The 25,337-nt window shown below is 37.7% G+C and overlaps 3 protein-coding genes across 4 annotated transcripts in view; 1 reads left to right on the top strand and 2 right to left on the bottom strand.

Moving 5' to 3' along the window:
• The window catches only part of LOC144641505 (uncharacterized), a 36,516-nt gene extending 15,209 nt beyond the window's left edge, over positions 1-21,307 (bottom strand). The window contains exons 1-8 of one of the 2 annotated variants that reach the window (XM_078500515.1): positions 5,458-5,487; positions 4,904-5,425; positions 4,583-4,687; positions 4,102-4,206; positions 3,830-3,934; positions 3,522-3,623; positions 3,029-3,406; positions 2,451-2,715 (exon numbers count right to left, since the gene is read on the bottom strand). In XM_078500515.1, coding sequence (XP_078356641.1) covers positions 2,453-2,715; positions 3,029-3,406; positions 3,522-3,623; positions 3,830-3,934; positions 4,102-4,206; positions 4,583-4,687; positions 4,904-5,171 — 1,326 coding nt within the window. In that variant the 5' untranslated portion in view covers positions 5,172-5,425; positions 5,458-5,487 and the 3' untranslated portion in view covers positions 2,451-2,452. Of the gene's footprint in view, positions 1-2,450; positions 2,716-3,028; positions 3,407-3,521; positions 3,624-3,829; positions 3,935-4,101; positions 4,207-4,582; positions 4,688-4,903; positions 5,426-5,457; positions 5,488-20,632; positions 20,738-20,897; positions 21,003-21,214 lie in introns of those variants that run through there. The other variant, XM_078500513.1, reaches the window with a different exon arrangement.
• Positions 93-1,567, top strand: LOC144641647 (protein mago nashi homolog). The gene is made up of 2 exons (XM_078500691.1): positions 93-172; positions 1,351-1,567. The coding sequence occupies exons 1-2, from the start codon at positions 105-107 to the stop codon at positions 1,448-1,450; spliced, it is 168 nt and encodes a 55-aa protein (XP_078356817.1). The 5' UTR covers positions 93-104; the 3' UTR covers positions 1,451-1,567.
• Positions 10,082-13,806, bottom strand: LOC144641529 (microfibril-associated glycoprotein 4-like). The gene is made up of 5 exons (XM_078500542.1): positions 12,729-13,806; positions 12,526-12,630; positions 12,223-12,327; positions 11,612-11,989; positions 10,082-10,435 (listed from the first exon to the last, which is right to left on the bottom strand). Exons 1-5 carry the CDS (start codon positions 12,997-12,999, stop codon positions 10,170-10,172), a joined length of 1,125 nt encoding a protein of 374 aa, XP_078356668.1. The 5' UTR covers positions 13,000-13,806; the 3' UTR covers positions 10,082-10,169.
• Positions 21,308-25,337: the final 4,030 nt, after the last annotated feature.

Below are 25,337 nucleotides of genomic sequence, written 5' to 3'. Positions count from 1 at the left end.
CAATGTTATTAGAAACATGGAGAGAAAAGATACATCCTAGCTTAGATAGGCATATTACTTTTAAACATGGCTTCTTCTTTGATTTGCAGGAACTTGAAATAGTGATGGATGATCAGCATATTTCGTTCACAACTTCCAAGATTGGTTCTCTTATTGATGTCAATCAATGCAAGTATGTGTTGACTATTGAACTCTATCGTGTCACTTGATCAATTTTATCCAATCAAAATGGTAGAAAATGTAGTGGTAAATTAACTTCATACCCTAACTTCGAAACTGTCTTTTTGTTAAGGGATACAGAATTGATAGGGAAATTTGGTTAGGTTTTACAATTTACATGAAGCAGTGTTTGCTGCAACAGCATTGCATTTACAAATTTCTACAGTAGAACCCCTATTAAGGGGCCACCCTTGGGGAAATGGTAATCGGCCGCTTAATAGAGGTTGGGCTCGCCAGAAATTAGCAAGGCGTGGTAGAAACAACACTTTACCAGGGAATCAAAAGGTCATCAGTTCGTCTAGGTAGCTTAGCCGGTGACAGCAAAATCGTGTCAAGATGATAATAAGCATGTGTTTGGATATTTTTATCAGTCTTCACTTAAAATATTTGTGTCGTAAATTCTTCATGGCTGCTTTTAATAGAGGTAAAAACAATAGTCGATCCTCATTGGGATGGCCAAAAGGTGGCCGTGGCTGCTAAATGAGGGGTTTTATTTGCAGTATCACACTGGCAATGGTGCGACTGTAGTTGCAAGAGTTGCAGCAAGACTGTATTGCAGAGAAGTCTCTTGAGCATTTATATGAAGAGAGACAGTCTTTAATTGTTTTTTTTTTATTTGGCCACATAATCTTACTAGTCCCATGGTCAGTTTATGTGAGTGGACCAGCCCCTGGGGCTTCAAATAAAACCAGTTTGAATTTGTGTGACAAGTCACAGGGATGTATTGTTGTTCCAACAATTATATTTTTTGACGAAAATGGTTCGTTCATTTATCCCCAGGACTTTTTGCAGGGACTATTCAGAGGGACAAGCGCTCTTGTTTGTGCCAACCCTGAAGTTGCTTAGACTGAGCCATCTGATAGGAGAATTATAGCCTTGTGGTTATCCTGTATACATGAGGACCATATTGTGATGCTACAACTCCAGGCTGATATATCATATTAGCCATCCCTCTCAGTCAATAAATACAGACCCATCATTTTGTGAACGGATACTCTGTTTTTGTGTTTCATGGACACCCCACATTATAAACATTAGACTTTCTGTGGCCCCTACTGTTTCTTTATCAACGGAGTTCAGCGGTAATGGGTACAGTTGTGTAATAACTGAATTTTTGTTGTCATTTTACAGGGATCCTGATGGCTTAAGAAGTTTTTATTACTTGGTACAAGATCTCAAGTGTATGATGTTCTCCCTTATCGGCCTCCACTTCAAGATCCAACCCATCTAAATATTTTTATGAACTGTGCCGTGAACAGTGTCAGTTTCAGTTTTTATGTATCCATATTTTCAAGTCATGTCGTTTTCTTCTCGCAACATCCCCTGCCTTTTTGAAGTTTCTTTTGCATTGGTACATGAACGACAAATTAAACATTACGAATCATTTCTTTCTGTCTCACTGCATGCTGATCTGGCTAATCCATGTTTCCTGATTTTTGTTTTATCTCAAAGGAATGAAAACCTATTCAGTATATAGGGTTGGGATGGGTGGGTTAATAATCACCTCTGTTTCTCATTTTCCATCTACACCTGGATAATCATTGTTCAGCTTCGCATGCTAGGTTTTCGATAGGTTTGTAAAGAACACTTGTGTAGGCACCACTACTTGATAACGAACGATATGTTTAGCAACTTTGCCCATCTATTGCCTTTGATTGTGTACATAGATATTCAAAAATCCTTTTAATACAACGACGTGTAGATTTTTCGAACTTTTCTTAACTCCAATAAAGTGTGTTTTGGTTGACTTGTGTCTTATTCCAGTGAAGGGAAACAATCGAAGTGGGTGGAAAGAGAATGTCAAAGCCTTATGTGCCTTATGGCATGCACAGATCTAGGTAAAGCTCAAAATCTTTCCGGCAGAAAAGCAATTACTAAAGATGGAAATTTACAGAGAGATCACAAAAGGGAAAGAAACACGAGAAAAATAGAAATATTCTTCAATAACCGGACTGCATTGTTTGCAATTCAACTAAAATTTGGCTTTGAGCTAGCGTGAAACCGCCGTTTTTGAGGGCGAAACAAAAGGGAAGAAGAATTAATTTCATCCATCTTCCTTCATGTTGAATCGCAAAATCCCCACGATAATATATACAGTCTACACAATGAAATTAAGACAAACTTATGTCTCTGCTGTTTTTAATTCTTTAATTGCACAGTAACTTTGATATTCTTTTCAAACTCTTATTCGCAAAACAAGCAAAAAAAAAAAAAAAAAAAAACCCGGAGAGTTCTAAAAGTGCACTGGTCTGATTTTCATCTCAGCTCTCTTGGCAGAATAGTAATGTCCTTTCCAGGGATGCCAGTTGACACCATCAGCATGAGATTTGTGCGCGCCATGATGATACAGACCGTTCAGGTTGGAAGAATGACAGGCCCCGTACCACCAGGCTCCTTTATGCTTCACAGCACAGTTTGCGCCCGAGCTGTCATTATCCTGATCTTTGGTTGTAAAGGGGCGACCACGATGATAAGAAAGAGAATCACCAGCAGTTCCTGAAAACATAACACAAGAAATGAACATCGCTAAAACTAAAAAGTTGGGTATATACATGTATTCGTTTTAAAGAAGAGATAACAGAGCGTGTCCAATAAAATCTAGACTTGCTCATCATGTAAGATAATCATGCCTCCTTCCTAAACGCTTCAAGAAAATATTCAATTTAAATTCCCTAAAACTTTGCTTTGTTCTTACTAAATAATCGCAGGTTCAAATTTATACTGTCATGGTTATCGAAATAAACGTAAAGTAAGTTGAATGGTTAACAATTAAATGGCTCAGAAATATAAGTGTACGAAATCCTAAAACCTGAGTAGGATCCAAGGCTCAGCTTGTACTTAGTCCTCTCGCTCGTAACTGCAAACATGTCGTACTCGGCGTAAGCAGTTTTGCCTGCAGTGTCTTCCAGATCTACTCGAAGCCTGTTCTTTGTTGTTTTCGTCAGGCGGTGTATCTTGTCCAGTCCCAGCCAAAACTCGCCATTCAGGTTACCAAAGCCACGTTTGTAGTCGGCCCAGCCGCGGTAGAAATTAACGGAGCCATCCAGTCTCTTCTGGAACACTGTCCACCCCCCACCGGCTGTTGTTTGGTCACAGAACACATCAAAGGCACCTGAACCATCAGGCTCGATTGTATAAACACCGCTGATTCTTTGACCTGATTTGTACAGCTCAGCACAGTTCTTGCCTATTATATTGAAGAAAAAAATGTTTAAGTTTATTATGGCTAAACTATTTCCATTTCATGCGCCACAAAAAGGGGAAAATCAAATCTCGGCCCAAATAAACAGATCTTTATTCACCTTTCTTGGTTATAATCTTTTTAAGTATGTCGATGTCATCTTGCATTTGAGTGAATTGTTTCTTCATTTCTTGAAGGAGAGTGTCAATCTTTTTCTTTAGCCCTGCGAATTAATGGTGAAAAATTCTTCAGAGTGGATTTTATCGAAATATGATCGTTTTTTACATGTTGAGTGATAGCTAATCAATACGACAAAATCAACAAAAAATCCGGTTATGTATCGGGGGGAACTTTTGAGGGTAATTTCAGTGTGAAAAGTTAAGGAGAATTTTAAAAGTCCAAACGCACTTTAACATATTTTGTACTAACCTTTTACTGATGTCTTGTCCCCTTTGAGGATGTTGATGTCATCTTCAACGCGAGTAAGTTGTTTTTTCATTTCTTGCAGGAGAGTTTCAATCTTCTTGTTTGGCTCTGTGAATGATAAAATTTTTAAACTTATAAAAATCTATCAAAGTGGATCTCACATGTATGGGAAATAAAATGAGAAAGACACCACTTATTCACGCATATCTAAATCAATCACGCATCCCCAAAAGGAGAAAAAACTTTTTAATTGCCAAAATCAGACCTGCTCTCACCTTTCACGGATGTCTTGTTTGCTTTGAGGATGTTGATATCATCTTCAACATGAGTGAGTTGTTGTTTCATTTCTTTAAGGAGGGTTTCCATCTTTTTGCTCGTTTCTGTGAGTAAAAAATATTTTAAAAAATGCATCAAATGCTATCGTATATCTTTAGTGAGCTAATCACAAGAAAATCAAAGAGAATTTCCTTTATCGAATGCGTCGTAAACGCTCTATAAAGCCTGGTTTTCACTTGCGACGCATGCACAAGCGCAAGCATAACAGCTCTATTTTCCTAGTGAAAACTGCCTCGACGCAAGCATAAGCACAAGCACAAGGATCAAAATTTTTCCTTTTCTTGTGCTTGCGCTTGTGTTTGCGTCGCTAGTGAAAACCGGGCTTAAGTAGTCCTAGTCTGAAATTTGTACTACACTGAAAAAGGAGAAATCGAAATTAATCTAAATTCTCGGAACAGCTGAAATGCTCTGTACACTTACCTTTCATGAGCGTATTGTTCGCTTTGAGGATGTTGATGTCATCTTCAACGTGAGAGAGCTGTTTCTTCATTTCGTGAAGGATAGTTTCAATCGTGTTGTTTGGCTCTGTACATGAGAAAATTCAAAATGTAAGCTTGACGGATTGAATAAAAAATTATTGCGATTTTAATACTTCATTATTTCAATGCAAATTGCTTCTTTGAGAAGCTAGTTTTGTAAATGGAATAACCCAACACACCTACTAAAAACTACTACCAAAGTGGAGAAAGTAAATTTCTCAACATACATAGTCCGCACAGATCTAGACAGATTTGTACTTACCTTTCTCTAAAGTTTTGTTTGCTTTGAGGATGTTGATGCTATCTTCAACGTGATTGAGTTGTTTCTTCATTTCTTGAAGAAAGATTTCAATCTTCTTGTTTGGCCCTGCATGGTAGAAGTTGTTGTAGACTTTGTTACATTCCTTTGTGGCTGTAGAACTGACTGGGGTGCTATTAGCGCTATTTCCTGGCTTAGCTAAGGTTTGACTCGTCACAAACAACGCCAAGAACAGCAAACTGCAAAAAATACCCGAGGAAACACAAGTCATTTTGCGAATTTGATCAAAGCCCAACTTAACCGTAGTTAACTATGTCACGGACTGGTGAAAAAGCGGATGTGACTCATCTTTGGTATAACAAGGTGTTTGCGTCACTGAGTTCAGTGTAGAACGTTTTTTCGTGTTTTTCGAGTGTTGAACAAACTGTTGTGCAATGAATTGACAGTTCCATAAAGATGATGACGGCTTCATCAAGAAACAGTCTTGCTGATAAAAGAAAGTGGAGACAAGGGAAAGTTTAAATGCTATAAAATGAACCGACATTTCTTCAGTAAACTTTGAAATGACTGCTAAACTATTTAACATAAAAAATGTCAGAAATTGTCTCTGTTTGTATCAAGTAATTCTATCGGGATATAATTTCTCCGACGCCTTACACACTGAATATTGCAGATAGCGAGCAAAAACATTTTAGTTATCTTCGATAATGTGAATCACCAAATCGATACTTCAATGATTTTCGGACATCCAACTGCAAATTTTCACTCCCGGTCTGCCAGCAGATCAAGTTCTGTAAACAAGAGCCTCTGGTGTTTATCATCCGAAAAAGATAATTTGTGGAATAAATTGAACCAACAAAAATCAATGCGTTTAGACTGCCTTACAAGGATAATTAGGAAGATAAAATCTAGTTATTAAGATCAGACTTGCTAAAAATTTACTTTCGTTAATAAAGGACGGTCATTCAAGAACATATCTAAAAAATATCGGAAATACATCGACTGACCTGATATTTTTTTAAAAGTCAATGAGTGGTTCGTAATCATCCCAGACAATAAATATTGCCAGGATTTTTTCTGTGCTGAAACCATAAGACCAAATTACTCTAATGATGAGTCTATATGATGTAATCGAGTTTTTTTGCACTGAACGCCTAGCTGAATTGATTTTGCAATAAAAAGCAAAAAGTGTTTTGCACAACAAAGTGACACGTCAACGAACCAGTCGCCTTTTCGTGTTGGGAATATTTAATCAGCCACTGAAAACTTTTTGATTTCTTCGAAGGTGTAAAAAGGAGGGGTCCGCTCAAACTTATAGCTACAGTATCTGATCGATGGTCCTATTAAGATTAAACTCCCTAAAAAAATCAGACCAATGATAAAAATAAACTACAGGCATTTGGTTCGCCAATCCAATATTACTGTGATATTTAGAGCCGGTTATATTTCTTAAGGTTAACACACAAAAAAGCAATTACATGGAAGTGAAACTGTGCTTACCCGTGCCAGTAGATAATTACCGTACCGCATGCTAAGTCGTATTCTTTGCCATTTATATTTTGTGCTAAGAAGCCTCTCCTAAGCGGCAACATCATTCAGTGCGCTAGGTGCGCTAACACACGGGCCCTGTCAATAATAAAGAAAGAGATGTTGCTTTGGACACGGCGTTTACGATTTCTCTCGTTGGATCTTTAAATCTTTGGTCCAGGAAAATCTTTATAAACCCTAATTCATAACTGGAAGTAAGCAATGCTAAGGGAAAGGTAGTCAGATGCTATAAAGTAATCACAGCACGCTATGGTTTTATTTACTTTGAGCAAATGATGCAGTAAATGATGACGTTTTTCGCAAAAAATGCTGATTTCTACTCATCAGTCTTCATTTGTCATTCGAAAATTGACATCGGTACATAAATATGTTTCTTCGTTTTCTCCGTTTAGCTACTGACTTATTGCTAACTTTGCTTGTTCATCAGTTTATAAGCAGAGCTAAGGGCAATACTGTATAAATATTTATTCCAATGTTAAGGGCCATGTTTTGAGATTTTTAGATTTGTTTTTATTTTTATCTTTGTAAAGAACCACCTTACCCCCAGAAAAATGATGAAGCATGGCGTTGTTCTCTATCTTCAGCCCACCCTAGTCCCAGAGAGTTCGTTGCCAAAACGGGAAGTGCAGAGTCTGAGGCGACTCCTTATGGTAACCGCCGACCGGTTAGCTCAGTGGTAGAGCGCCGGACTGTCGTGCGGGAGGTCTCGGGTTCGACTCCCAGACCGGACCAACACTCAGGGTCTTAAAATAACTGAGGAGAATGTGCTGCCTTTGTAATTACATCTGCAAATGGTTAGACATTCTAGTCTTCTCGGATAAGGACGATAAACCGTAGGCCCCGTCTCCTGCATCTTCAGTGTTATAATCAGCAGGGGACGTTAAAAAACCCACACACTCATCGCAAAGAGTAGGGCATGAAGTTCCCGGTGTTGTGGTCTGTTCTATTCCATGGGTTGGTGGTGGGGTGAGATCATACATGGACGGATAGCGGCAGCCATAGGCGCCTTAATATGCTGATGTCCGATCTCATCCCTTAATTCTGTAAATTGTAAATAGTTACTGAAAAGCCATGTGGGGAGTTGACTATTAAAGTTTACATGGTAGATCTCAGTCTCCTTGCTAAATGCGCCCGGCCAGTGACTGGGCAATCTCGAGCCCAGAGTCCGTCTATGTCGGTCAGCGGTACGGGACGGACTCTGAGTCCCGGCGACTCTACCGCTGACCAACCGCTGACGGATCGCGGAGCCGGGGGTCACTCTGGGCTCAAGATTGGTGACTGGGCTGTCTTCAATGGTGTTTGCATGCTGTGATAATTTGAACTTTAAGTCCACTTTTACAGCCCCTTCCAAGAATAGCTTGCAAAAGATCTGAAACATGTTCCCGCCATATCCTTGTCGTAGCTTCTTTATAGTCCAGCAACATTCTAAGCTTTTGCGACCATTTACTGGGAGGGGGGGGGGGGGGGGGGGGGGGCTAAATACTGGATGACAATCATGTTGTAGCCTCCCCGAAAACCACAGAAAGCTAGCTAAAATGTCATTTTAGTTCAACTTTGAAAGCTTTTTATGTGGTCCAAGAAAATGTCATGACTTAAATGTGATCATTTACAAGCTTGGTACCAGTCCCTAGTGTTGATATTGTAAAGAGGAGTAAGCTGTTGATCCGTTTTTTAGATGAGAGATACTGGGTCATAATGGTTAGGACATTGGACTGAGGTTCGAGCAGTCTGGGTTCCAGTAATGTTCAGGTGTTGTGTAATTGGCAAGATACTTGCAGTAGCTCTTTCCTCCCTGGTCAGTAGCTGGTGTTTAAATGGGTTCTGGTGACGAAACTACTAGGACTACCTGATAAAATGCTCCAGGGAGTAATCTGTGATGGATTGGCATAGCAATCCATCGGGACCTCCGGATTACAAGTCCAGCGCCCTAACCACCAGGCCACGCCGCCTCCTTTATAATATGAGGACCATATTGAGATGCCACAACCTCGCTTGACAGATACTCTGTTTTTGTGTTTCATGGACACCCCACATTATAAACATCAGACTTTCTGTGGTCCCTACAGTGTCTGTACAAACGAAGTTCATAGGGTTCATCCAGGTATTGGAAAACCTGGAAAGTCCTGGAACTTTATTGTGGCACTTTCCAGGACTGGAAAGTCTTGGAAAAAGACTACCAGTCCTGGAAATTCTGGAAATCTGTTAAACTCAAGAAACAACTGAATTCTCAGAGATAACATTACATGAAATGTATGGCAGACAGTAAGGAGAAATAATATTGCGATCTTGGAAGTGAAAGGGTTAATGTGAATATTGGAGTTCTTTGAAAAACCATCTGAGTCCTGGAAATGTACTGTAAAATTGTTTGTGAAAAAGGGTACGAACCCTGAGTTCAGCTGTAATGGGTACAGTTGTGTAATAACTGAATTTTTGTTGTCATTTTACAGGGATCCTGACGGCCTAAGAAGTTTTTATTACTTGGTTCAAGATCTCAAGTGTATGGTGTTCTCCCTTATCGGACTCCACTTCAAGATCAAACCCATCTAATTATTTTATGAACTGTGCCGTGAACAATGTTTGTTTCAGTTTTTATGCATTCATATGCTCATGTCGTCTACTTCTTGCAACATACCATGCCTTTTTGTGGTTTCTTTTGCATTGGTACATGAACAACAAATTAAGCGCTGTGAATCATTTCTCTCTGTTTCGCTGCATGCTGATCTGGTAAATGCATGTTACAGTGTATGTGATTTTTATTTATCTCAAAGATACCATGAAAAAACCGAGTAAGGAATGAAGTCCAATTCAATATATATGTGTGGGGTGGGTGGGTTGATAAAACTACCTCTGTTTCTCACTCGTTTTTCCATCTAAAATCATTGTGTAGTGCATGACAGAGATGTGTGCTATAATGAGACTGTTAAGGTTTGAAAAGGACACTTGTGCAGGCATCGCAGCTTGATGGCGAATGATATGTTGAGCAGCCTTATCCTTCTATTGTCTTTGATCGTGTACATAGATATTCAAAAATCCTTTTACAACGACTTGTAGATTTTTTTGAACTTTTCTTATCTCCAATTAAGTGTTTTTTGTTGACTTGTGTCTTGTTCTGATGAATGGAAACAAAAACGTGATGACGATGGATAGCTATGGATGCAAAAGTAACTTGAGTATTCCATTCTGCAGAGAAATTATCTCAAACTTGTATTAAAAACTAGCCTGCTCCATCAGACTATTTTGATAAATTAACACTCGATGCACAAATAAAATCAACAACATTCCTTGATGTAAGAAAAAAAGATTTATACAGGAAAAACCTGTGTTTGTGAAAGTTTTGACTTGCACACCAATCGTTCATCCTGGTTCGAATTTCGAAACTTTTTTTACGGAGGATTAAGCTCAAACATTTTCGGCTGTAAAAAGAACAAATGAAGAGAAAGTTTGGAGAGAGACCACAAAAGGAAAAACATAAACGGACTGCTTTGTCTGCAATTCAATTAAAATTTGGCTTTTGCTTTTTGCGAGAAATCGCGGACCTTTTTGGGTGAAAGGGTTAATTTCCTCTTACTTTCATTCATGTTTGATCGCGATACCCCTAGGATAATATAAAGACCAAACATAACGAAATAAGGACAAAACTTATGTCTGTTTTTAATTGCACAGAAACTTGGACATTTTTTTAAACTCATTTGCAAAACAAATAGGAGAAAAGGCAGAGTTCTTAAAACTTTACTGGTCTGATTTTCATCTCAGCTCTCTTGGCGGAGTAGTAATATCCTTTCCAGTGTAACCAGTTGACACCATCAGCAAAAGATGAGTGTTTTCCCTTATGGTACAGACCGTTCAGGTTGGACTGATGACAGATCTCGTACCACCAGGCTCCTTTATAGTCCACAGCACAGTTAACGCTGGATGCGCCGTCATTATCCTGATCTTTGGTTGTAAAGGGGTAACCACAATGACGAGAAAGAGAATCACCAGCAGTTCCTGAAAAAGAAATAAAACACGAGAATTTGATTGGACTTTACTAACCCTAATAAGATCCTGGGTATTTGTTTTAAAGAAGCCATAACAACGTTCCCAATATTGTTTAGACGTCATTTGATTATGAATCGGAAAATAATCAAGCCTATTTCCTAAACGCTTCAAAAAAGTATATTTTACTGACATCATAATCACTTAAGGTGGCTCCATAGGGTTTTGAGATATTACGGCGCGCCCACAAGTGATACCCATCGAGAGATCATTTTCGCGCTATTTTTTAAACTAGTTACATAAAAGCTGCCGAAATATTAAAAACAAGGACTAAAATATGTTGTGCATTATTCTATTTTAAAATAACGGCCTTTGTTTTTGAGCTACATCTCCTCAAAAAGTCCTATTTTTTGGTGTTTTTTCGGCTTTGATCTTAAATTTCTTTAATTTTCTTCCGTGAAAATTTTTGAAATTCTCCCAACGGATTGATTTTGATGAGAAGTAACTTTTAAAAACAAAAAAAGTAGGGGTTGTCCAGGTCGTTTTTGAGTTTTTGGTTATTTTGTGTTTTTTTGACTAAGCAAAAAAACTGGCTTATAATTTTTTTTTTTAAAAAACGGCAAAAAGGGCAGTTAAAAAGGTATAACATCTATGCCAAATTTTAAGGAATTTCACCGAAGGAAACTCTAGTAAATACCAGGGGAAATTTTCTATTTTCGCCCGAATAACAATTACGTCATCAGAATAGAAATTGTCCAAGATAGCTATTTGAGCATGCGCGAACTTTCGAACCATACGAGTTGATGTGTAAAGACGAGCGTTCCCTTTTTTGTCGGTTTTTGTGCGAATATCTGTTAACCCAAAGGTTATTTAGAGACATACCTTAATCCTTTATGTAGCAGAATCTCTGAAATTCTACTCGAAGTATCTCACAATCGTGGAGACTATTCTTTATTTTCTCTTTTGCTTTCGATCGTACGAACTTTACAAAAGCGGCCAGAAGCACCGCGGACGTTGGAAACACCTTTTTAGGGTGTTGTAAACTCTTTTATCTGCTCAACACAGGAAAGCACGGGTGTTGTTTCATTGGCAGGAAGCAAGTCTCGCGTTTTCTCGCCGAAAATTTCACGCTCGCGTGAAGATAAACGCCTAATGCTATGAAAAAATAAAAATGTGAAAAAATTTTACCTGAATATGATCCAAGGCTCAGCTTGTACTTAGTCTTTTCGCTCGTAACTGCAAACATGTTGTACTCGGCGTAAGCAGTTTTGCCTGCAGTGTCTTCCAGATCTACTCGAAGCCTGTTCGTTGTTTTCGTCAGGCGGTTTACCTTGTCCAGACCCAGCCAGAACTCGCCATTCAGGTTACCGAAGCCACGTTTGTAGTCGACCCAGCCGCGGTAGAAATCAACGGAGCCGTCCAGTCTCTTCTGGAACACTGTCCACCCCCCACCGGCTGTTGTTTGGTCACAGAACACATCAAAGGCACCTGAACCATCAGGGTCGATTGTATAAACACCGCTGATTCTTTGACCGGATTTGTACAGCTCAGCACAGTTCTTCATAGCTGTTGAGTAAAAACCTAGTTATGACTGAAGTGTTTTGTTGTAACTTAAAAAGGAAAGTTTACAAACACGCAAACCCACATAAAAGCATTTATGATTTACTTGTTGATATTGCTAGTCAATGAGGAATAAATAGTATCTCTATTAAACTCGCATGTCTTTTTCATGAATCCGGCGCTGCTGAAATGGGGGGAAATTAACAATTTTTAACACACACTTAAAGATCTATTCTTACCCTTCACACACGTCTTGTTCCCTTTCAGGATATTTATGTCATCTTGCACTTTAGTGAGTTGTTTCTTCATTTCTTGAAGGATCGCTTCAATCCTCTTGTTTTGTTCTGTACAAATTAAAATTATTTCTATCATCGATTGAATTTCCGATTTCCGATTTCCCAGTCGATACAACAGAAACCCACAGATCTAGAATTGGTCATGAAAGATCCGAAGTAAATTCCGCCAAATTTTCTTAATTTTACCAGCAAAAAACGCGGGGAAAAATTAAACTCCGCATATAAAACAGATCTGTACTTACGTACCATTCGCCATTGTATTGTTTGCTTTAAGGATGTCGATGTCATCTTGTACTCGAATGAGCTGTTTTTTCAGCTCTGGAAGGATCACTTCAATCGTCTTGTTTGGCTCTATGTTATGATGAAATTTAATTTAAAGAAAAGTAAATTCCATTGGAACTGATGAAGAAGAACTAAAAATTCTCGACATAGGGGCAGATCTTACTTACTTTCCTCTGAAGTGCTGTTCCCTTTAAGGAAGTTGATGTCATCTTGCACTTGAGTGAGCCGTTTCTCTATTTCTTGAAGGATAGTTTCAGTTTTTTCGTTAGTCCCTCCATTATGATAAAAGCTGTAGTACGCGTTGTTACACTGCTTTGTAGCAGTAGAACCGACTGGGGTGCTATTAGCGCTATTATCTGGCTTTGCTAAAGTTTGACTCGTCACAAACAACGCCAAGAACAGCAAACTGCAAAGAAAACCCGAGGAAACACAAGTCATTTTGCGAATTTGATCAAAGTCCAACTTAACCGTAGTTAACTGTGCCACGCACTGGTGAAAAAGCGGATGACTGACTCATCTTTAGTACAACAAGGTGTTTGCGTCACTGAATTTGGTTCAAGACAATTTTCATGCTTTCTGAGTGTAAACTATTTTTGGTCGATCTTTTGACCCTTGCTGACAGTTTCTTTAGAACAATGACAGTCTGTGAAATACAGCGTTACCAAATTGAAAAAATATTCAGGCTTGTTTTAGTTACACTAGGTTAAAAGGGTTTTTTGCTCGTTTACTAAGTTGAAATTGCACATCATTTTCCCTTAGTATTATGTAAAAAAAATATAAATAAAAAATCGTACATTTTTCTAGAAACTCGGGCTTTCCTTGATGCTCTGAGAAAAACATTAACGTTTAACTAGTAAAGATCTAGACTGCCGAATACACTGATTAGTAATACTGATCTTCTTTCTTTGGCTAAACTCTTTTTTCACAGCTTTGTGAACTTCGAAAATAGTATTTTTACTAATTTGGCGAAACGCGTGCCATAATAAACAGTCATTTGTTTATCAATGCTTATGGTAATTTTTAGAAAGAGGCTGTATTTGATATTATACTGGAATACATTCGACTGCCTAACGCTATTTTATCACACTCACTTCGGATCGACCGCCGTTTGCCTGAAATTTTTTTGCCGAATTTTTTTTTCAGTGAAATTCTTTATAAATCAAAACCTGATGTTCAGTTCTTTGAATGAACACGACTTAGTGACACAATCACATAAAGATCTTCACCAACAGCGAATGCTTTGATCGATAAAAGACATGAAAATCCTGGGTAAGATTCAAGAGCGTAAAAACGAAAAAGAGCCGGGGACGTTTGAAAAGCTCGAATTATTAGTGTGCCATATGAACTTTTCAATCCTCAGTCAATTTTATTTAGTGTGTCTGCTACCTCTGCTATTGTTTTTAACAAAGAGACCTAAGGAAGACATTTGGTCGAAATCGACCATAATTTTATCTCATAATGTTTTACAAGCTATTTTGAATAGTGCGCAGTGGGAGATCGAACAGTGCGAACTGCACATAACAATTTTAAAATACTTCAATATCTTCAGATATTCTACTGTAAATTTTCAATTTAGGTCGGCTTCTGTCAAGGTCTATCAACAAATCTACTGTTTTAACACTTAGTTGATTATCAATTGAAAGTTGATAAAAGTGAATAAACCGCCGTAGTGAATTTTGAAAAGCTGACTTTTTGAGCATTAGCCCATTGTTTGCTCCGATGACGGGCTATTGCTCGAATAAGTCGCTCAGACGGCGGTTTATTTACGTTTTTCAACTGCCAGTTGATAATCAACTTATTATAAACTAATAACTTTAACACTCGTCGTCCTGACAGAAAACAAAATATTTGAAAAAAGTATGACCTAACCGAAGCTTTTAGACTTCTTAGACTTTTTAAAAGATAGAACATTCAAAAAGAATGTGGCTAGAGTTAGAGTTGCTATAAATTGTAACTTTACAGAATACAAACAAGGTTTAAGAGCGCCCTAGGCAAAATAGAAAGGATTAAATGTGTCTGCGCTAAAACCATAAAACGGTATTACTCTACTAAACGAAGACCGTAGTTGCAGACATTTTTAAAAGTTTAAGTTTAGTTTTAAGGGTAACTGAGATTATTTTGGGAAAACTATACCCAGCTAGCGAAAAAAATTTAATAGCTGACATGACTAAGGAACACAACAAAGTCATTGAACTCGTCGCCTTTTCGTGTTCGGAATATTTAATCACAGCTTTCAAACAATACAGTAAAAACCTGCGAGTATATTAGAACCTTATTTTTTCAGGTTAGGTTCTTATATAAATGGCAGTTAACACAAATTTAGGCTATTCAGGTTCTTAATTTCCGAAGAAAATTTACATTGATGCTAATAGAACTTTTAGTGGTATTCGGCCTATTCCTTGTATAAAATTTGCATAAGACATAAGTGCTTATGTTAAAATGAAGCACTAATCATTTAGACTATTCCCAGCTGCTGATAATAATCCCCATTTTTAAAGTGTATATGACATGAAAAATATTTTCTGCTTATTTGAAAGGCCTTTCGAAAAACAGAAGAATAGCGTTTTTCTTTTCGAAATATCTTTTTTCGTTTCAGAGATATTGACGTTTTTGTATTATGCAAATTAGATCAGTGATGACGTCACAAGATTTGACTCTAAAAAATGGTAAAATACTGAATAAACAATATCTCTAAAACTATTGAAGCAGTGTTCTTGAAACTTGGCACCACAAATGTGCATCACAAAAGGAACAAAATGACACCCTTAGTATTGTTGCCATAACAACTCTTTCCAATCCAGTCTCTCTCTGTCAAAAAGACAAATATCCCCATATCTGACCTCTAAAGTGAGACAAAGGGTCCTGCTTAGAACAGACATAGTTCCCACATTGCCTTAATTCCCACCATTGGTTTGGCTGCGCTAGATGGTTCTTGGTTTAAGACAAAAACTGGGAATTTCAGTTTTTATTGAGACAGCACCAGCGGCAAAACTGTTGTCATGGCAACAGCCCCAAGAGTAACATTTTGTTTCTTTTGTGATGCACATTTGTGGTGCCAAGTTCCAAGAACACTGCTTTAATAGTTTTAGAGATATTGTTTATTAAGTATTTTACCATTTTTAGAGTCAAATCTTATGACGTCATCACTGATCTAATTTGCATAATACAAAAACGTCAATATCTCTGAAACGAAAAAAGATATTTCGAAAAGAAAAGCGCCATTCTTCTGTATTTCGAAAGGCCTTTCAAATAAGCAGAAAATATTTTTCATGTCATATACACTTTAAAAATAAGAACCTGTTTCCAAATTTAGAGTCTAATTTGCAAATTTTAGCCCTGAACAGATTCTTAATCGCGGTTTTTTTTCTGTACCACTTAAAAAAATTGTTTTTCTTTTGGCAATGCAAATTGAATCACACTCGCCGATGTTTTTGCTGTCCATGGACTTCGAATGTTCGGAGAAAAAAAAGTCTCACTAGGTTTCAATGTAATATTTATATCAAAGATTTGATAGTTTGAGCTCGGATATATAAAACAAGTAGTTTTGAAGTTACAGTATCTGACGATTTTCTCAAAGTAAAAATATCAAAGACACCGAGTGTAAGGAGTGAAATAGTCTAAACCGATCAATATGTAATAAATTTTCAACATGCCATATTTTAAGGTTAAGATATAAACCAATACTAAGGTTATTAGAGTTCTTCATATAAAAAAGTCAAAGACCGATGAAGACAATTTTTGGAAACTTTTCTCTACTGAAGATGGCAATGTCAATTTCTATTCTAAAATGAAATGAAGAGGGATTTGTTATCTTTTATGGCAGTGAAAAACAGTGACAAAAGACCGACAAGAAAGCACGTTGATAATGTCAGGAAATTCAGCTTGTAAACTGATAATAATAAATTAACATCGTGCACAGCAGATTTTGCTATTATTGGCGGCCTAAAGGGAAATTTGCTTTTTCTTATTTTTAATCTATATGTGAATGACAGTGAATTTCACAAAGGAAACAAACATCGGCTTCGATAGGGCTCAATCAATTTGAAAACTTTATTCAAACTCAACTCACTCCCAGCCAATAGGTCCCTCCTGAGTTCGATCCGTACAGCAAAATACATTGCCTTGCCTCAACTGAAGAGCATTTCACACCAGTTTGTACACAATTTGTGAGTCCCGGAGAACAATTCAGCCAGTTATATGATGAAATAACCAAAGTCCGTCGAAGGTGGAGTGTGAACAAGTTTCCTGTCTTTCACAAGTCTTGACTTGGCGGCGATAAACCTTTCCTCGAGAAAAATCTCATAACGAAGCTACCGAGGCAAAGAGAAAGGTAACCCGCAGATGTATAATATTTTCATTTAAGTGTCTCCCATTGTTTGAGCATACATAAATGTGTTTTGACTACTTTGTAGTCGGAATGACGTTTTGACAAAATATATTAATATCACCGCATTTGCAGAATTAAAACCCGCTATCAGACAATATCTATTCACAGATGATTTGTATTTCATAACTTCAAAAATCACGGTTAAATTCAGTTTCCTAATTATTTTAATATTATATTTTAAAATATCCACTGACTGATGAATGTGTTTGGAATTTGCTTGTTCTTCATTTAAATGTGCTGAGGTATAAAAACCGTATATATTGTAGATACCTACTAAAGAAATGTATTTTAGAGCAGCTACTTTAAAATTCGAATTTTTTTTGTCGTTAGCAGGCTGCCGTACACCCGAATGCATGGCAAAACGTTCCTATTAAAATAATTCAATAATAATAATAATAATAAATAATTATATACACGTCATCCATGAGCAGTTTCGAAACAAGTCAGCCGCTGTGAGGTGACTTCATGGTTATTGACTACGTTTTTTTACAATTACTAAGCAACTCGGTACATCAAGCGAACAATCTGATTTCACAGGTCGTTTTCCTTGTTGCTATATCTCGTACGATCTCTCACTGTTGCTATACACTCCCATATATATTACTATATAATAAAATCTAGTTTTTGTTTTTATTTGCATAGCAGACTAGCTGCTATCGACTTAATGCTAACATAACAAAAAGTCGGAGAACGGAAATTTAGCCGTGAAACAGGGCCGTAACCAGACCTTTGGCATAAACGAGGCAAGATTTTTGATAATAAGGGCACGCTTTCTAGAGGCTCGGAAACCCTTTCTTAAACATTTTTCATATGGTATTTCTTGAGAAAAATCAGTCTTGTTCAATTGGGGATCATTTTCCCTACTAAACATATTTTATTCTTAATCTTACGTTAAAATCAAGCTCGTCTTGCCTCTTGCTAGTTACGGACCTGGTGAAATGTAGTAAGACAAGTAAAATATCGTCCTTGCTCTCTCGCCATCATCTGTCTGAGATAATAAAAATACCGAGACACCACTTGTTTCTTGGTAGTTTCTCTTTGTCTTTTCCCGCCAGGTCGTAATCAGACCAAGTTCATTTAATTTTTATTTTGAAATTATCAGTGAGCCTGTTTCTTTCTCTAACCGAAGTATGAAAGGAATCTATAGAACATGGTAAACGAACTAAAACTGTGAATTCTTTTGATAAATAAATAAAGCCAAGACCACAATACAGTGGAGGAAATTGTCTGTCCTTCAACACAAGTGCCTGGTTTCATAACCAGATCGAGACGTGCAAAGCCTGAGTACGAATTGTTAACCTGACAAGTTACTACATTCGATTTCCTCTTGTTAGAGTTTGCCCTATTACCTTACAAAACGACAGAAGTAGCCTACTCTGATGCCTTTAGTTTTACTTTCATTAAATTGTCAATTTGGCGAAAGAAATGGTAAATATATAACCTGCATAGCAAACAATATTCAACCATGATTTTAACAATCCATTTTTGCAAACAGTTCGCAAATTCTAAAGCACCGGTAAATAAAAAGTAAGAATCGAATCGTTTTTAGTAAAAATTTCAATTTTTCTATAACATTGATATTATAAAGATATTTGAGAAATTCAACTGAAGGAAAAAGTACCGAAAGGGAAGAGTCAAAGCGCTCGTTTCATTCATTTCCCAAATTTTGAACTTAAACATACAAGCTACCTAATAAATAATGACAAAACTTATTTTTCTGCCATTTTTAATTCGACGGTTACTTGAACAGTTTTCGAAACTCTTATTTGCAAACCATGAACAAACAAGAAAAGGGCAGAAAGTTCTTAAAAGTGCACTGGTCTGATCTTCATCTCAGCTCTCTTGGCGGAGTAGAATTCTCCTTTCCAGTGATACCAGTTGACACCATCACCGTTTGATGAGTGTTTTCCGTGATGATACAGACCGTTCAGGTTGGAGTGATGACAATTAGTGTACCACCAGGCTCCTTTAAACTGCACGGCACAGTTATTGTTCCAGCTGTCATTATCCTGATCTTTGGTTGTAAAGGAAGCACCACGATGACGAGAAAGAGAATCAGCAGCAGTTCCTGAAAATATAACACCAGAATTTGACTTCACCAACACTTACAAACATTTAGCTAATTATATTTCAGATAATTAGGCGTCCTTTACAAAACGGCCTCAAGAAAATATTGAGACTCTGCTCAATAAATCAACAACTTTTTTTTTTGGTGGTGGTGGTGGTGGTGGTGGTGGTGGGGGGGGGGGGGGGGAGGTTGTTTTATCATTGACCTCAAGATGACCTCACATCGAATCAGAATATTTTTCCTCCCAAAAGTCCATGCTTACTTTTTCTTTTCATAAAGGTAAGCTAACTAGGAACTTGTCGAGGCAACATAATCACGATATTTTAATGAGCAATCATCACAAAATGACGCTGTATACTCCTTTAATTTCCGGTTTTTACTTTTAAACCTGTAACAATAAGTAAATCTTATTATTTTCTTGTCCAGTAATGGTTATTTAATCTGATTCATTAGCTTTCATTGTTTAAGCCGTATTGAATTAAGACCGGAACAGCGATGAAGTGTTTTTCTCGTCACCCTTTTGTCCATGTAGACTCGATATTTCACAGGCTCAGCTCCACGCAATAATCTCTACCCCTTGAAGTTAGGCTATTGTAGGAACACTCCCTCTAATCAAGAGGAGCCCAACTTCTGCCTCTCTATCTAGGAATGTTCACAGGGTCCCCGAGGGGGTGCCTACTCCCCCTCTCCTTTCATTGCGTGCTGTGGGTTTTGTTAACTTTACACTCCAAGAGTCCTGATCCTCTTCTCCACTTTCAGCTATAAAAAGTTGCTTCTCTTTTATATTTATAGAAAAAGGGAAGTTGATTATATAACCTGAGTATGACCCAAGGCTTAGCCTGTACTTGGTTTTCTCACTCGCAACTGCAAAAATGTTGTAGTTGGCGTAAGCAGTTTTGCCTGTGGTGTCTTCCAGTTCTACTCGAAGCCTGTTCTTTGATCTCGTCAGGCGGTGTATCTTTTCCAGTCCCAGCCAAAACTCGCCATTCAGGTTACCGAAGCCACGTTTATAGTCGACCCAGCCGCGGTAGAAATTAACGGAACCGTCCAGTCTCTTCTGGAACATTGTCCACCCCCCACCGGCTGTTGTTTGGTCACAGAACACATCAAAGGCACCTAAGCCATCAGGGTCGATTGTATAAACACCGCTGTTTCTTTCACCAGATTTGTACAGCTCAGCACAATTCTTACCTTTTCAGGAAAAATGACGAAATTCATTATTATTAAAATGTTTTAATTTCAAGCACTACAAAAAGGAGAAAATTAAAACTTCGTCACAAATAAATAGATCTGTACTCACCTTTCGCCTTTTTGAGGGTCTTAATATCATCTTGCATTTGAGCGAATTGTTTCAACATTTCTTGAAGAAGAGTTTCAATTTTCTTGTTTGGCCCTGTGGATAATTAAATAGTGAAAAAATCGTTGGAGTGGATTTCATTGAATATGACCGCTTTTACATGTTCAGTGATATAGCTAATCAATACAACAAAACCAACGAAGAATCTCATTATGTATAAGGGAGGAAGTTTGGAGGTACCGGTAATCCCAGTGTGAAATGTTAAGGACAATGTTAAAATACTAAAGTCCAAACACACCTTTACATATTTTGTACTTACCTATCACAGATGTCTTGTTTCCTTTGAGGATGTTGATGTCATCTTCAACGTGTGTGAGTTGTTTTTTCATTTCTTGTAGGAGAGTTTCAATCTTCTCGTGTGGCTCTGTGAATGATAAAATTTTTAAACTTTTTAAAATCCATCAAAGTGAATCTCACATGTATGGGAAATTAAATTAGCTTATTCCACGCGTATCTAAATCAGTCACACATCACCAAACGGAAAAATTAAAATTTCTAATTGTCATAACCAGACTAGTTCTTACCTTTCACGGATGTCTTGTTCGCTTTGAGGATGTTGATGTTATCTTCAACATGAGTGAGTTGTTGTTTCATTTCTTTAAGGAGGGTTTCCATCTTTTTGCTCGTTTCTGTGCATAAAAATAAATTAAAAATTGCATCAAAAGCTATCGTATATCTTGAGTGGGCTAATCACAAGAAAATCAAAGAGCATTTCCCTTATCGGATGCGTCGTAAACGCTCTATAAGTAATCCCAGTCTGAAATTTATACTTCACTGAAAAAAGGGAGGAATCGAAATTAATCAAAATTCTCGTAACAGCTGAAAAGCTCTGTGTACTAACCTTTCTTTGAAGTGTTCGCTTTGAGGATGTTGATGTCTTCTTCAACGTGAGTGAGTTGTTTCTTCATATCGTGAAGGATAGTTTCAATCGTATTGTTAGTTTGCCCTGTATTTAAGAAAATTCAAAATGTAAGCTTAACGGATGAAATAAGAAATTATCGCGATTTGTTGGATCTTTAAGAAGCTAGTTTTGTAAAATGGTATAATCCCACACACCTCTTGAGGAGAATTAAAATTCTCGACGCACCGACAGATTTGTACTTACCTTTCTCCAAAGTTTTGTTCCCTTTGAGGATGTTGATGCTATATTCAACGTGTGTGAGTTGTTTCTTCATTTCTTGAAGAAAGATTTCAATCCTCTTGTTTGGCCCTGCATGATAGAAGTTGTTGTAGACTTTGTTACATTCCCTTGTGGCTGTAGAACTGACTGGGGTGCTATTAGCGCTATTTCCTGGCTTAGCTAAAGTTTGACTCGTCACAAACAACGTCAAGAACAGCAAACTGCAACGAAAACCCGAGAAAACACAAGTCATTGTGCGAATTTGATCAAAGCCCAACTTTTTAACCGTAGTTAACTATGTCGCGTACTGGTGAAAAAGCGGATGTGACTCATCTTTAGTGCAACAAGGTGTTTGCGTCACTGAGTTCGGTGTAGGACGTTTTTTCGTGTTTTTCAAGTGTTGAACAAACTTTTGTGTAACACTGATAGTCCCATAAAGATGATTACATCTACAGTCTTGCTGATAAAAGAAAATGAGTCAAGGGAAAGTTGAAGACTTGAAATGACTGCAAAACTTTTCTACATATTTTCAGTGTTTTTCCTACATAAAAAATGTCGGAAATTGTCTATGGTTGTATCAAATAATTCCATCAATATTTTCGGACATCCAACTGAAAATTTTCACTTCCGGTCTGCGAGCAGGTCAAGTTCTGTAAACAAGAGCCTCTGCTGTTTATCATCCAAAAAATGACAATTTATTGAATAAATTGAACGAACAAAGAATCAAAGTGTTTCGACTGTCTAACAAGGATAATTAGAAAGTTAAAATCTGGTTATTAAGATCAGACTTGCTAAACATTTACTCTTAGGACGGTCATTCAAGAACATATCTAAAAAATATCGGAAATACATGCATGGACAGATATTTTTTAAAAGTCAATAAATGGTTCGTAATCATCCCAGACAATAAATATTGCGGGATTATTTTTGTCCTAAAACCACGGTATTTAATACTTTGATGATGAGTCTATATGTTGTAATCGATTTTTTTGGTACTGAATGCGTATCTGAATTGATTTGCGATAAAAAGCAAAAAGTATTTTGCACAACAAATCTGACAGGTCAACGAACCCGTCGCCTTCGCGTGTTGGGAATATTTAATCAGCCACTGAAAAATTTAATTTGATTTCTTTGGAAGTGTTAAATGTAAGAGGGTTCCACTCAAACTTATCAAGCTACAGTATCTAACCGATGGTCTTATTAAGATAAAACTCTATAAAAAAATCGGACCAATGATAAAAGTGAACTACAGGCATTTGGTTCGTCAATCCGATATCACTGTGATATTTAGAGCCGGTTATATTTCTTAAGGTTCACACATAAAAAGCAATTACGTGGAAGTGAAACTGTGCTTACCCGTGCCAGTAGATAATTACCGTATCGCATGTTAAGTCGTATTCTTTGCCATTATATTATAGAAGCCTCTCCTAAGCGGCAACATCATTCAATGCGCTAACACACGGGTCCACCTGACAAGAATAAAGAAAGAGATGTTGTTCTGGACACGGCGTTTACGATTTCTCTCGTTGGATCTTCCAGAAAAAACTTTATAACCCCTGATTCACAACTGGAAGTAAGCAATACTAAGGAAAAGGTAGTCAGATGCTCTTAAGTAATCACAGCACGTTATGGTGTTTGATTGCTTTGAATAATCGATACAGTAAATGATGACATTTTTCGCAAAAATGCTGATTTGTACTCATTAGTCATCATTTGTCATTCGAAAATTGCATCGGTTCATAAATATGTTTCTTCGTTACTTTCCATTCAACTACTGACTAACTACTAACTTTGCTTGTTCGTCAGTTTATAAGCAGAGGGCAACACTGTATAAATATAAAATTAATTTACACCCCCCCCCTCCCCAAAAAAAAAAGAGTGATGAAACATGGTGTTGTTGTCTATCTTTAGCCCACCCTAGTCCCTTAGGATTTGTTGCCAAAACGGGAAGTGCAGAGTCTGAGGCGACTCCTTACAGTAGATCTCAGTCTCCTCGCCAAATGCGCCTGGCCATAGAGTGAGAAACAACGAGAATTTAAAGCTTTAGTTCCATCTTTACAGCCCCTTTCAAGAATAGCTTGTACTCTCATTAAGCGTCTTCTACACCATATAAGAGGACAAATCTGAAGCATGTTCCCGCAATATCCTTGTCGTAGCTTCTTTAAAGTCCAGTTCCATTCGGAGGGTTGGAGATTTTGAGATTGTGAGAGGTTAATTAAATTCAGGTTTGAACACCATTTTTTGGTCCTTCTAACGGAGGGCTTCTTTCAGGGTTCTGAAGAAAACTTTTGCGACCATTTGCTAGGGGGGCTGTACGCTGGATGGCAATCACATTGTTGCCGATGCGATGCGCGGCCAATCCGTCACATATTACTTCCTAAAGAATTTTGTCAGGTAGTTTTAGTAGTTTCAACGACATGACATCAACGGGAGAAACTGTGCTGTATGTTAGCAGAGATGATAACCAACACCACGGGCGAGTTGCCATTATACTCAAGAAAGGATTGGCAAAGTACCTCTTACAGTGGAAACCAATCAACAGCAGACTTATGACAGCTAGAATAAAGGGGAAGCATGTTAATCTGTCCCTTGTCCAATGTTATGCACCAACGAATGATAGCGATGACACCACAAAAGACAGCTTCTATGTACATTTGCAAGCAGAACTGGAGAAACTACCGCGCCATGACATGCTGGTTATAATGGGTGACCTTAATGCAAAGGTGGGAAGTGATAATTCGAGCTATGACAGAGCAATGGGAAAGGAAGGCTGTGATGCTATGAATGAAAATGGAGAACGTCTTGCCCAACTGTGTGCAGCATACAACCTAGTCATTGGAGGAACAATCTTCCCTCACTGTGATATTCACAAGCTTACATGGTGCTCTCCTAGGAACCAGATTGATCACTTGATGATTAATGGCACATGGCGACGCTCACTTCTGAATGTTAAGGTGAGAAGAGGAGCAGATGTTGGCAGTGACCATCACCTTGTTACGGCGTATGTTAAGCTGAAGCTAAGAAGCACTGGTCGAAAGCCACCATGCAACCAGTCCAGAAGAGTTTGTTGGTTCTCAGATAAGCTAGGAAAACGGAATCTTGAATAATTCAGCTAATCCGCACTCAATGTAGTAAGAATGCTTTCAGTATTTTCCGTTTGCTTTGTTATTTAAATCGTTACGGACTTTGTCTTTTTTTGAAAGTACTAACCTACTAAGAAAGTACTAGTTGAGTTAAAAAGAAGAAGAAGAAGAAGAAACCTTATAGTATTGAACCAGTTTGAATTTGTGTGGCAAGTCACAGGGATGTATTTTTGTTCCAACAGTTAGATTTTTGACGAAAATGGTTAGTTCACTTATCCCCAGGATTTTTTGCAGGGACTATTCAGAAGGACAAGTGCTCTTGTTTGTGCCAACCTTAAAGTTGCTTGTAGACTAAGCCATCATATTGGGATGCCCCAACTTCAGGCTGATCAGTATATCGTGTTAGTCATTCCTCTCAGTCAATAAGTACAGCTGAATCCCACTTTACAGACCCACCGTTTCGTGATCAACCCGTTTTATGGACACCATGCATATGCTTAACAGACATCCCACTTTTTATACACCTCGCTCGACAGATACTCTGTTCTTGTGTTTTATGGGCACCCCACTGTATCAGACTTTCTGTGCCCCCTACAGCGTCTGTACAAACGGTCTTTTTGTTGTTATTTTACAGGGATCCTGATGGCCTTAGAAGTTTTTATTACTTGGTTCAAGATCTCAAGTGTATGGTGTTCTCCCTTATCGGCCCCCACTTCAAGATCAAACCAATCTAAATATTTTAATGAGCTGTGCCGTGAACA

Source organism: Oculina patagonica, chromosome 2, assembly GCF_052425735.1.
Source record: "Oculina patagonica isolate OP01 chromosome 2, crgOcupat, whole genome shotgun sequence".
In the NCBI taxonomy this organism is placed as follows: Eukaryota; Metazoa; Cnidaria; class Anthozoa; order Scleractinia; family Oculinidae; genus Oculina; species Oculina patagonica.
Note: the sequence above shows the minus strand (reverse complement) of the source record. Positions and strands in the feature narration are given on the sequence as shown.

Bases quoted from the DNA above. Each gene is read 5' to 3' on its own strand.
- LOC144641529 (XM_078500542.1), bottom strand. From the start codon at position 12,999: ATGACTTGTGTTTCCTCGGGTTTTCTTTGCAGTTTGCTGTTCTTGGCG. The intron at 11,990-12,222 runs GTAAGAATAGAT...TTTACTCAACAG, and splicing joins GAACAAGACGTGTGTGAAGG to CTATGAAGAACTGTGCTGAG. The intron at 10,436-11,611 runs GTAAAATTTTTT...TTTCTTTTTCAG, and splicing joins GAGCCTTGGATCATATTCAG to GAACTGCTGGTGATTCTCTT.
- LOC144641647 (XM_078500691.1), top strand. From the start codon at position 105: ATGGATGATCAGCATATTTCGTTCACAACTTCCAAGATTGGTTCTCTT. The intron at 173-1,350 runs GTATGTGTTGAC...GTCATTTTACAG, and splicing joins ATTGATGTCAATCAATGCAA to GGATCCTGATGGCTTAAGAA.